This window comes from Stegostoma tigrinum, chromosome 17 (assembly GCF_030684315.1).
Source record: "Stegostoma tigrinum isolate sSteTig4 chromosome 17, sSteTig4.hap1, whole genome shotgun sequence".
Lineage (NCBI taxonomy): Eukaryota > Metazoa > Chordata > Chondrichthyes > Orectolobiformes > Stegostomatidae > Stegostoma > Stegostoma tigrinum.
The window spans coordinates 675,320-688,454 of NC_081370.1; the positions used below are offsets into that span (position 1 = coordinate 675,320).

The 13,135-nt window shown below is 44.0% G+C and overlaps 1 protein-coding gene across 1 annotated transcript in view; it reads left to right on the forward strand.

Moving 5' to 3' along the window:
- Positions 1–2,625: 2,625 nt before the first annotated feature.
- The window catches only part of dgkza (diacylglycerol kinase, zeta a), a 616,491-nt gene continuing 605,981 nt past the window's right edge, over positions 2,626–13,135 (forward strand). Inside the window, exon 1 of the mRNA XM_059651884.1 lies at positions 2,626–3,005. Within this exon, the coding sequence (XP_059507867.1) occupies positions 2,770–3,005 (236 nt within the window). The 5' untranslated portion in view covers positions 2,626–2,769. The remainder of the gene's footprint in view (positions 3,006–13,135) is intronic.

A 13,135-nucleotide genomic window follows, 5' to 3' on the forward strand; every position in this document is an offset into this window, starting at 1 on the left:
ACGAATTACCCATACGCTCCAGGAAGTCACTGGCTTCTGTTTAAAATGTGGCACCGTGGACCAATGACCAGCACTGCTGCATTACAGAGCCAGAGATCTGGGTTCATTTCCAGCCTTGGGCAACTGGAATTATTATACAGTTCTGGAGCAGGTGGAACTTGAACCTAGGCCTTCTGTATTATTACACACAGTGTATGTTATACCACAGCGCTACATAAGCCCTTTCTTCCTAGGCTATTTATAGAGTTGTAGAGCCATACAGCATGCAAGCTGACCCTTCAGTTCAACCTGTCCATGCTGACCAAGTTTCCCCAAACTGAATGAGTCCCATTTGTCCACATTTGGCCCATATCCCACTAAACCTTTCCCATTCATGTACATGTCCAAATATCTCTTAAATGTTGTAACTGTACCTGCATCGACCACTTCCTCTGGCAGTTCATTCCACCCTCTGTGTGAAAAAGTTGCCCCTCAGGCCCCTTTTAAATCTTTCTCCACTCACCTGAAAATTATACCCTGTGGTTTTGAATATCCCTACCACAGAGAAAAAACAACCTTTGCTATTCAGCTGGTCTATGCCCTGCATGATTTTAAAAACCTCTGTAAAGATCACCCCTCAACTTCTACCCTTCAATGTAAAAAGTCCCAGCCTATCCAGCCTCCTTATAAATCCTCCAGTCCCAGTAACGTCTCTGCGAATTTTTTTCTGGACCGTCTCAATAGACAATAGATAATAGGTGCAGGAGTAGGCCATTTGGCCCTTTGAGCCAGCACCACCATTCATTATGATCATGGCTGATCATCCACAATCAGTATCCTATTCCTGCCTTATCCCCATAACCCTCGATTCCACTATCTTTAAGAGCTCTATCTATCTCTTTCTTGAAAGTATCCAGAGAGTTGGCCTCCACTGCCTTCTGGGGCAGAGCATTCCATATATCCACCACTCTCTGGGTGAAGAAGCTTTCCTCAACTCTGTTCTAAATGGCCTACCCCTTATTTTTAAACTGTGTCCTCTGGTTCTGGACTCACCCATCAGCGGAAACATGCTTCCTGCCTCCAGAGTGTCCAATCCCTTAATAATCTTACACGTCTCAGTCAGATCCCCTCTCAACCTCCTAAACTCAAGTGTATATTTAATAATTTTAACATCTCCAATTTAATAATATTCCTTCCTATAGCAGGGTGACTAGAAATGTACATAGTACTCCAAAAATGACCTCAACAAAGTCCAGCACAAACTCTACACGACGTCCCAACACCTACACTCAATGGTCTGAGCGATGAAGGCAAGCGTGCTAGATGCGTTTACCACCCTGTCCCACCTTGCAGCTTTCAAGGAAATATGTACCTGAACCCCCTCGGTCTCTCTGTTGGACAGCATTCCCCAGGGCCCTACCATCAACAGTGTAAGCCCCTTGTTTGCCTTGCCAAAATGCAGAAGCTCGTTCTCATCTAGATTCGCCCAGAATTCATCGCTATGGGGAGTCCTAAGGTTTGGGGTTGGGCCTTCGCCTTCCTGGGCGGATTGGAGTTTGGAACTGATCATTGCCTCGTCTGGCCTGATTCTATCTCCCAGCAACACAGGAAACGATGTGGATTAAACTCCAGTCAACCGCAGATAAAACTGCTACGGATTAACGGAGTAATATATTCATGGAGGGTGGGTGGCTGCGTAAAAGACGGTGAGAATTGACATGCTGGAAATTCTCTGGCTTTGCCGAGGAATGGACAGCTGAAGACCGGGGTGGGGTGGTGGAATACCCCGTGTCAGCAAAACTCTTCCCCCAAACTCCCGCCAGACACGAGAGTATTTAACCCACAGGTCACGTTTTGGATCAAAAAAGGAATCCCGCTGCCTCTTTGAAATACCTTCCACTTTCCAGATGTGTCTCCAAGTTATCAAGGTCGGGATCTCCCATCTGCACCTTTTCCCAGCTCCACAGGTCACTTGTATATTTAGAGTTCTCTCTCGTCCAACATATAAGATATGAAGGTATGGATCTCCCTGACGCGTCTTCGTGACCTTCTGTTGTATAAGCTATTAATACATGGATTTCTCAGACCACTGACCCTCCCTGTAATTAAGTTGGTAATATGTAGATCTCCCTAATATTGCTACCTGCCCACTCAGTGTAAGCACGGGCCCCTCTCCCTGCCAGTAAATAAGGGAGTTATCTCCCTAACATTTCCATCTAGCCGCTACTTCCTACAGGTTACTATTCATCGCTACGCAGACCCGTGTCCTGCCAGTGTCTAAGTTATGTGTGGCTCTCCCTGAAATTTCCATGCTGCCCCCTTTCAGTTCTATCGGCCATTAACAGATATTTCTCAGACCACTGTCGGTTTTTAGGTGTGTAAGGTAGTAATGTATGGATCTCCCTGAAATTTCCGTCCTGCCCGCTCTCAGTTCTATACGTTACTAACATATATTGCTCAGACTGCTGTCCCCTTCAGTGCATGTGGTAGTAATGTATGGATCACCCTAATATTCCCACCTGTCCGCTCTATAGGGTACTAGCATATAGGTGGCCCAGGCCCCTGTCCCTCCCCGAGTATATAAGTTATTCGTGGATGAATCTATGTCCCTCCTCCTCTCTGGATTTCCACCCCCCCGCCCCCCTGCTGTTGCCCTCACACACCTCTCTCTGCTCCTCCGCTAACTCACTTGTCCCCTATCCTGTATAATAGCCGCGGCGGCCGGCTGGGTATGTTTTTGGGCGAAGAGTAGGCACGGAGACGCGGTCTGCGGGACCGGCCCACCCGGTGATGGCCGAAGCTTCTCGGGTCGGTGCCGGCGTGGCCGCCCGGGAAGGTGGACCGGAGTTCCGCGGGCTGCCCGAGCTCACCGAAGAGGAGGAGGTCTTCCTGGCCATGGCTGACGGTAAGGAGACAGGCCCGAGAGGGGGATTGCTGCTGACCGCGGGCGGTCCCGGAGCCCCCTCTACCCGGGACATGGAGAACCAGTTCCTGCATCTGGCCATCAGGAAGCAAGTGTCTTACAGGTAAGGGCATTGTGTTCGCGTCCCTCTCTTTCCACTTCTACTGGACCGTGTTTTATGTTACAGTTTGTGTAGACGTCAACACGAGAGACCTATCAATACACTGGCCCCTCTTGTAGTAACAACGCTGCTAAACAGCAACATATCCACAAATGATGACCTCTGCTTCTGAGCACATGGAAGTTGTACAGATACAGGAGCGAGAGATCTATCATTATTGTTTGCTACCAGCCACAGCCGCTGCAAAATATCCACGAACAAGTGATGAGTTTTTTCGATGGCACAGCTTGTTGGACAGCAGTGAGTGCGCACTGGGATGAGTTGAGGCACTGTTATTCCGTTTACTTTTACAAACAGAACGGTGTTGTGTGTGAGTGTTTTCAAGCTCCTCAATCTAATTTTAAGCCTTGTAGAGAACAAGGGACCAGCTTCTCTGTGCAATCGCGTTTATTTTTCCTTTTAGTTTCATTATAATTCGCCTGACCTTCAGCAGTTGGATCGAATTGACCGAGATAGCCTCCGGCTTGCAGCTTGTAACCTGGGTTTTGGGAAAACTCCGAGTAGCCTCTCTCTCCCTCTCTCTGACACAGAGGAAAGCTTGTGGAAGATCTGATTGTGTTCCACATGTTTGTGCATGAGCTGAGAACAGAAGAAGCCATAAAGCTTCCCGAAGTTTGGCAGTTGGTGTTCGGGGTTGAATCCCGCACCAAGTGGATTTTCCTGTGCGCGAAACTGTTGCACCGTTGTTCTGTGGAAGAGAGGGCTTAAACCAGGCGTTAGACCCAAAACTCCTGTCTCTCAATTTCGTTGCCAATTTCATTTGAATGTATTTCAAATTAAAACGAGTACCAATCAGCACGCGCTGTATTCTTTTATTCCTCAAAGGTGAGAACAACCAAAAGATTGGAAATCTGAGTAACTTTTAGTGTTCGAGGGCACTTTAGAAATGATTCACAGGAGCTGAAAAGACCTAGCAGATTCTTAACGAGTAAAACAGCTACAATAAAGCACCATGAGAGGTCTCCCTTCTCTATTGCACCTGAACATTTGTTAAATTCATTCAGGTCCTGTAAGACAAGGCAGTGGCTTGAAATCCTGCAATTTAAAAATAATCTCTAATATGAGGGGATGGGCGCTATGAGGGAAATGGGTACTTCTGGACGTCGAGAGCGATAGTCAATGGCGATAGTTTGAATTCACAATTCAGTGGGGCCACGATCCCAGAATCTCCTGTGCTGTTCCCCCACCTCGCAGTTGGATGTATCCCTGTACAAATACACAGGACACCCCCAGACGATGTGTTTAAACAGTGAGGGCGGGAAGAGCACCTTAATGCAAACGACACAATATACTTCAAAGGCGCTTCGTCTGGGCAGCGCTTCAGTTTCACAAGTGACGTGCAAAGATGTTCGACGCCACATTATATATTTTATCACAGCGCAGGACAATCACCCGTTTTATTGACAGGCTGTACAAGGTATTTGAGGGTTACCCACAGGTACAACAGTTTTATCTGCAGAATAAACTCTCATCATGGTGTTAGATCCTCAATGTGACCTTGGTAACGCCTTGGAGTCTGTTGGTGGGATTACCTCATTATTTTAACATGCTGCTAACTAATTACAGATGCTATGGCATACACAGAATTACCACTGCACAATCATATAACCACCATAAGATGTAGACTGACCAGTTAGGGATTTGAATATGAAGCCTGCGCTCCACATCTCTTCCCTTGCTTCCTATTTCTGACTCTTACGCATTATCTTACAGAAACAGACAATGCTAAAGCAGAGATTTCGCATCAGCTGTCACCAGGAGCAGTCATTGCTCTGCACCCAAGCATGTGGCAGCTGAACCCTTATCTTGAATGAGGGACAGGCATATGTTCTGGATGTCTGACATTCACTGCTCAGAGACCACTAAAAATGGCGTGTGATATTCTTTGGGGTCAGAGATAATTGGATGCTGGAGAATCCAAGATAACAAATTGTGGGGCTGGATGAACATAGCAGGCCAAGTAGCATCTCAGGAGCACAAAACCTGACGTTTCGGGCCTAGACTCTTCATCAGAGAGTGGGATGGGGAGAGGGTTCTGGAATAAATAGGGAGAGAGGGGGAGGCGGACCGAAGATGGATGGAGGCGAAGACAGGTGGAGAGGAGAGTATAGGTGGGGAGGTAGGGAGGGGATAGGTCAGTCCAGGGAGGACGGACAGGTCAAGGAGGCGGGCTGATGTTGGTAGGTGGGAAATGGAGGTGCGGCTTGTTTTATCTTCCTTCCCAGGAATGTTTGAGCTTCAGAGGCTGGCATAGCCAAGAACAGATATTCAATGCTGGCATGACTGTGAGTGCCAGTTTGGGCCTATCTTTACAACCTGTTGCAGCTGATCTACTGTCCCTGACTGCTCCTACTGAGGTTTACCCAGGATGTCCTTGTGTGCTTTCAACATTTCTGAATTAACAAGGACTACATATTTTGCAAATTTATCAGATTGAGAACTTTTTTTTCAAAAATGTGTTCTTGTAAAACAGCCAATGTGGTTTCGCATTGTGATAATTTGATTGCGATTTTAGATCCTACAATTGGTGACTCATCCAAAACACTTTTGTTTCATAACACTGCAGCAAATCATTTGATATTCTCTTTCAATTCTTCCTCATTTGGAATTTCAGAGTTTAACTTGGCAATGGGACCAACGCATCTCAGCTCCCCAAATGGCAGGTAGGCAATACAAACCTATTACGAGCTGTGCTGAGTAAAGTCCAGAAAAATCAATGTACGAACCAAAAACAAGACTTTTGAATGGGCAAGGAAGAGACTTGTTTGAAGATCTCACTGGGTTAACCCTGCCTGTAAGCCTCACTCAGAAACGTGGTCGATATGTAGCTTTGAAGGCACTAAAGCAGACTGCAATCAGCCAGGCAAGAACATGGAACAGGGATAAGCAAGAGTGCAATGCAGGTAATGCTTGTTCTGATCAACTGTTACTCTGTGCATTCTGTCCCATCCCTGCTCCACTACAATGAATTCAGATCTCCCAATGATCATTACAAGTGCCCTACGCATGCTGATGTTACCCAATTCCCATCACTGCTATCTCCACAGTCACTTACACCCCATTCTGTTAGCTCCTTCTCACCCACCATCTTCAGTCATCTTCCTCCTCATTTACTGTAAGCTGCTGACATGCCAGTTGTGACTTGATGTGCCAGTGATGATCCTCACACCTCCCTGAATGAGGTGCAGTTTCTGAATTTCACCAACTTGAATACATCCTACTCTTCAACACACACACACACACCAACTGAAATCATCAAACAAAGGGAACTATTACAACACAGTTAGTTACTGGAGACAATTTCAGAGGGAAACAAATGCTGGTTTGTGGTATTTGAAAGAAAGCTTTGCGAAGAGTAGCATGGTGGCTCAACGATTAGCACTGCACAGCACCAGGGACATGGGTTCAATTCCAGCTTTAGGTGTCTCTCTGTGAGGAATTTGAGGAACCCATGTCTGCATGGGTTTCAAGCGATGCAGGTTGGGTGGATTGGCTATGCTAAATGCAGGGTTATGGTGATAGAGTGGGGGGGGGATCAGATGGGCTGAATGACCTCTTTCCCCACTACAGGGATTCTTTCTCAAATGCCACATTGAAAGCACATATTTTCTCCAACTGCAGAATATTTTTTGGTTGCAGCCTCCCTTATAGCTTCAGCTGTCTCACCAAGTAGGGATATAAAGACCCTAGATTGTATTTTTTACTGCATGTGTCTGATGGCAGTAAACTAGCACCTTACAATTCACTGTATTCCATAGATGTACCAGCCCTGAAACATCATTCATGCTCATTGACTGGAGACGACTGAGGTTCTCAGTATATATTTGAAGCCTCTCTACTGCATTTGACACAGCACCTGTTCCAAATACTGTGCTCATTTCCTCGAGACTCCTCCTTAAGGAAACCGCTTGAGCCTAGCTCTGAGAAACGAATCTGTTATTTACCTTATGGTGGATGCAACGAAAGCTGCTCTGGGCTCTCCATTAAAGTCTGGTGCTTCCACTTTGACCAATTTGCCTCTTTCCCTCATGACTGGTGAATGGCCTCTTGGGCTATCATTAGGTGTCATCGGTCACCATTAAGATACAAATGAAATCAGTGCATCAATTTGCCTTGTTTCTGCCTTTGGCATTATTCAGTGAGGATCCAGTTTTCAGTAATTTGTGTTCTTTTTTACACGCTTAGGTTGAAAGCTTACATGTACCACCATTACTGTCCTTTCACTCATCTTACAGCTCTCAATGTAAGCTCATTATAGGGATAACAAAGTGTGGAGCCGGATGGACACAGCAGGCCAAGCAGCATCTTAGGAGCATAAAAGTTGACGTTTCGGGCCTAGACCCTTAGGCTGCTTGGCCTGCTGTGTTCATCCAGCTCCACACTTTGTTATCTCAGATTCTCCAGCATCTGCAGCTCCCATTATCTCATTACTGGAATAATCTGGCCAACTCTGTCACATTGACGAGCAGAAACTCTTCCAGCAAAGTTTCAGCCATTACCTTCAAGCTTCTTCAACTTGGAGCTCATTTTTAGTCACACTCCTCATTCAAGTTTCCTTTGCTCATTGACTGATATCCATGAAACTACTAAGCTGGTAAGTGGGTGGGTCAAAGCTTCAGATAGGGATTTCCATCTGACTGTGATCAGGACGAAGAAGGGATCCAGTTCCCAATACATTTCGTGTGAATCTGCAAATTCAACTCCTGCTACACGTGAGGTGATAGTAGCACATTGTTTGTGAGCTGTTGGGTGTGAATTTTGTGCATGTGAGATAAGAAAAGTCAGTTTTGAGCATTAACATTTGAACTTGTTTTACACATTCCAAAGACAAAAATTGTTGCTCTAAACAGCTGACAAATGCAAACTTGGACTGGCTGTGCAAATTAATTTGCAATAGCATTCAGTGGAGTGGAAAATAGTTTCTTTCTTCCACTGAATAGATGGATTGAAAACAGTGTGGACAATGACCATGCCCCAGTGACCTCTCACAACGATGGATAACCAACATTCTGCTAGACCCATCTATTTTCATCAAATCTTTGATGGAGTTAATTTAACATGACAAAGCAGACAATGCGAAAGGCAGAGATAACACGGTGTGAAGCTGGATGAACACAGCAGGCCAAGCAGCATCAGAGGGGCACGAAAGTTTGACGTTTCGGGTCAAGACCCTTCTTCAGAAATGTGAAAGGCAACTTGCTTCTTTTCTCTGTCGTTGTGCAGGCTAAAGTCTAGTACGCTCACATATATTTTCTGCAGTTTGAGATAACTTCAGGTTACAAAACTCGCCATTTGAAAATGATTTTGGGAGTTAGCGACCTTCTGCAACCCTCAGAAAACCATTTCCACCCATCCAGCTGCCCACCAAGGGGACAAAGGGAGCTTCGAGCCAGGCTATATAAAAAAAACCCTTTCTGTGCAGATAGCAGCAATAACAGCTGCAGTTTTACCAAAGGCCTCTTACAATAAACTAATTAAATAGACTGTAAATACAGGACAATTGCAGCCTGACTGTCAATATTCATTATTTTAATCAAAGTCTGGGCTGTGATTTTTTTCAAATTTGTTGAACAGTAAGAACATATTGGTAACATATTTAGCCCTTCAAGCTTGTTCTACCAGTGTTTTATGAGTCAATGGCTGATCTGTGACCTAACTCCACATATCTTGCTTTGCCCTATATACCTAAATATCTTTGTTTAACAAAGATCTACAGATTTACAATAAAATTAAAATTTCGTGACCGACCTACAGGCAATTGCCATTGTGAGAGTTCCAAACTTCTATCAGCCTAACAAAGTATAGTAAGTTGCGTTCCCATGGCTAGTTGCTGTGCTAAATAATGCCAGAATTGGAAATAACAATTGCATCCCAGTCATTTTGGTGTTGGATTAGCAGTGCTGCATTTGTGAGCTCAAATCCCAATGTGGTGAATTCAGTTAGTCCAGGGGCTGTGAATATAGTAACTTCTAGTGTAACTGAGTCAACCATCCTGGAACCCCCTGATGAACGGCACTGAGGGTGCCCCTGCAGCACATGGACTGCAGTGGTTCAAGAAGGCAGGTCACCACCACATTCTCAGGGCGATTAGAAACAGGCAATAAAAGCTAGCCAGCTGGTGATGCACACGTCCTATAGGGGAATTAAAAAAAGACAAATGCATGTTTATGTTGAAAACCCCAAAAAGTGCCTGGTTTTTCTACCTCTCAATGATGAAGACCTTTCAATGGTATAGCATGCTTTGGGACTTCCTGTGAGCAAGAAAGTGGCTATGGAAATGCAAGCCTTCCTTTTTTTTTGCTGATGTCTTTTAGTAAGATGAGCCCACATCCTCCTACCTAGCTTGACTGGTGTGCTACTCCCAATTCCCCACAATGTGGGAACTCCCGGTGACCTCCGAGCGACCAAGAATGAGCAATAATTGTCCTCTGACCAAATGTGAAAAAGACATTGGAATTGAGCAGAAGCCCAAGGTCACCTTTGTTTCTTGACAATGAATGTTTGATGGCGCATGGCTGGCCTTTACGAAATGTACATTCCAACTTCAAAGTTTCGATTTAACTGTATAATAATCAATTTAAAATGGCAACCAAACATGCATGGCCACAGGAATAACATGTCATTTACATTGTAATATTAAATTTGCCAGAATTCTATTATGTTTATCAGTGCTGGTTTCTAATATGGATTTAGCTGCTGAAGTTTTGGCCGGTTCTCAAAGTGTTTTATTCAAAAAGCATTGACATTATATTCAAGAGGATTTCACAGAGGACATCCTAGCTCAAGTTCCAATCTTCTGACTGAGGCTTTCTCTCATGAAAGAGATCACAGCCATATCAGAGCTCAGCTCTACTTATCTACATATTCATTAAACCCTATGTCTAGAAGCAGGAAACTGGATTACTGTCAACTGATCCAGGTCAGGAATCACAGTGCTTTAAGAGTGCGAGCCTCCATCGTCTACTCTCTGCAGGTATGCAATGTCACCCCTCAAGAACTTGGGAATGCTTTATTTTCTTGAGGTCTTATCAGGCTTGACAGTTTGCAGAGGAAAATAATTATTTGCCATCCCACCACACGCAAAAAAAAAACTGCAATGAATTACCTGTTTGCATTTGTGACTTGGACAAATTAGTTTGCCATTTGAATCATCTAAACAGCTGAAATGTTGGTGTTTGAATCCAGCTTTAAGCCAATCAACCCCAAAGTTTCAAACTTGTTGACAGCAAAAAGATGAAACGAGAAAGCTCGCATTGAGAAAGCACATCTTCGTAATATCTTCAGATAAAATGAATTACAAAGGTCCAGGAACTCATCCCCTCAAGTGTTTCCACCATAAAATTAAATGACGTTGCTTAACTCGATTTAGTTACCTTAGCTTGAAATCTCTCTATACCTTCACTTCATAAAAATCTGTCGCTCTCAGTCATCTCCCATATTCGCAGTCTTTCGAGAGACAGGCTTTCAGATTCCCTGCACCTCTTGGTAGAAAAATTGCTTCCTGATTTAATTCCTGAATTGCCTTGAACTCCAGTGATTTTTTTGTTTTGTTCGGTTTTGCATGTTCCAACAGCAATAGTTAAAAGGTGGAACAAAAATGTACAAACTGCAAGTACAAGTTAATCTACAGCCGCAATGTTGGCCAGGTCACAGGGGGAGTGAAATGGAACATTTTAGGATTCAGTGAAAAAAGACAGTCAAGACCTCCGATTAATATTTCACTCAAAACAAAAACATAGCGTGGCACTTCTTCACTTGCAATCTGTAAGGTGTGCTGAAGTGCCTGACTGAAAGGTGAGTGTGTGAACCAGACTGAACAGATGCAGATAGTGTGGCGCAAAACTGACTTCACTGTCTAATTTCAATAAACTCTGCATTCAGTGCACCATATAGTGAGAATGTATTACGGTGCATTACACATTAGCTGGCATGGTATAGCAGCCCGTACATTTCAAGGACGTGGCCATTACAAAGTAGACTGACTGGTTGGGGGCAATCTTTTCATTCTTGAAGCGACTTTTCATACTTCTTTCTCTTCCCAACAGGCTAGACATTCAAGCTGAAATGTGTGGTTGAAAGCCAAACCGATGTGTCAGCTTCTAAGGGCTTCACACATGCATAAAGCCATTGGAGCTGAAATGTGGTCCCTTGCTGATGTGTAAATGGCAACCAACATTGAGCTCTTACACAGCAACTAAACTGCAGGGATCTTGGTATTTAGTGAAAACTGTTTTTGAGACCAGAAAGCTGTGGCTTCAAGTCCAGTTCTACTTTGAGTTAACAATTAGTGTAGGACTCTCTCAAGCCAGTCACAGAGTCACATGGCATGGAAACAGACCCTGCAATCCAACAAGTCCATTCTAATCAAGTTTCCCAAACTGAACCAGTTCCATTTCCCAGCATTTTGCCTGTATCCCTCTCAACCTTTTGTATCCATTTAGCTGTCCAAATGCCTTTTAAATGTTGTAACTGTACCGCCTCCTCTGGCTGGGCATTCCATAAGTGAACCACCCTTTGTGTGAAACAGTTGCCCCTCAGGTTCTTTATAAATTTTCCTCCTCTCACCTTAAAATTATGATCTGTAGTTTTGCACTTTCCCAACCTAGGGAAAAGTCTTCGTTAGTCACCTTTATCTTTGTCTGTCATGATTTTATAAAACTCTATAACATCAATCACAACATCCTATGCTCCAATGGAAAAAATTCCAGTGTATCCAGTCTATCCTCATAATGCAAAGCCTCCAGTCTTGATGACATCCTTGTAAATTTTTCCTGCACCCTCTCCAATTTAATAATACATTTCCCATAGCAAGACAATCAGAACTGTAGACAGTACTCAAAAAGAGGCCTCACCAACATCCTGTACAACCGCAACAAAGCGTCCCAATTCCTGTACTTAATGATCTGTGAAGTCTTTTGAATGAAATTTTAAGTTGACATCTCTGCTCATTCTTGGGATGCATCTGAGATGCTTGGTGCTTTTCAATGATTTAAGGAAATTGTTATCACTGAAAAATTGTGACCAAGTTTTTTTTTATTTAATTGCCAGTGGGAGCCTATTGTGAAAAAATGGTCAATTGTTTTTTCTACCTTACAACTGGAAGTACTTCAAAAATACTGGGAAGGACAGCACATCATTTTCTGCTTGGGGATCCTGAAGCTCTCAGGACTCAATATCAAGTTCAATAACTTTAGGGCTTGAGCTCTCCCATGCCCTTATTCCACCTCAGGCCTTGTTATCACATAGTCAGCTATTACACACAACCCATTGTTAACCACAAACAGTCCCCACTGATAGCTATTCAGAGTCCCAGCCAGATCATTCTCCACCCCTTTGTCTGTCCAACTGTTCTCCTCTCTCTTTTGGTTCTATCTCTACCTATCATTTATTCCTTTCCCCGCTTGTCCCCTCCCGCTCCTATCTTGTGCGTACAAACTGACATTTTCCCAGCTACTATCACTTCTGAGGAAAGGTAACTTGACCCAAAACATTAACTCTGATTTCTCTCCATGGATGCTGCCAGACCTGCTGAGCTTTTCCAGCGATTTCTATTTCTGTCTCGTCATTGGCTCTCAAGAGGATTGGATCTCTTGTGCTTGTGGAACGCGCTATCCAAATGCAAGTTGAACCTTCTTAGTGGCCAGAGAGAAAGGCCACATTTTTTTCTGAAGTATGAAGCAGGAAAATATCAGCAAATTGGCAATAACAGAGCCAAAGCAATAAAACCTCCTTCCACTTGGACACTTGCATTAGTTTTAAAATGTAGGGGTGCTGGAACACAAAAGAGCAAAACAGGAACACCACATGATGTTTTGAATTGTTTTTGTCTGATAACTGGAGTCTTAATGAGGTTTGTTGACGATTGGCGCATAAATCATTCACTTCGCGGGCAATTCCAGACTGCAGTTTATTGCTCTGTGCCTGACAGATTTCTCAGTAGGCCACAGGAGCAATTTTAACCTAATTTGTTTTTTAAACTAATGATCAGGATCAGATGCAATGCTGGCTTTAGCCACTTGATCGAATGTTCCATTTAAGTCATATTGTCTAGGAAAGTAAAACTGGAATTCTTC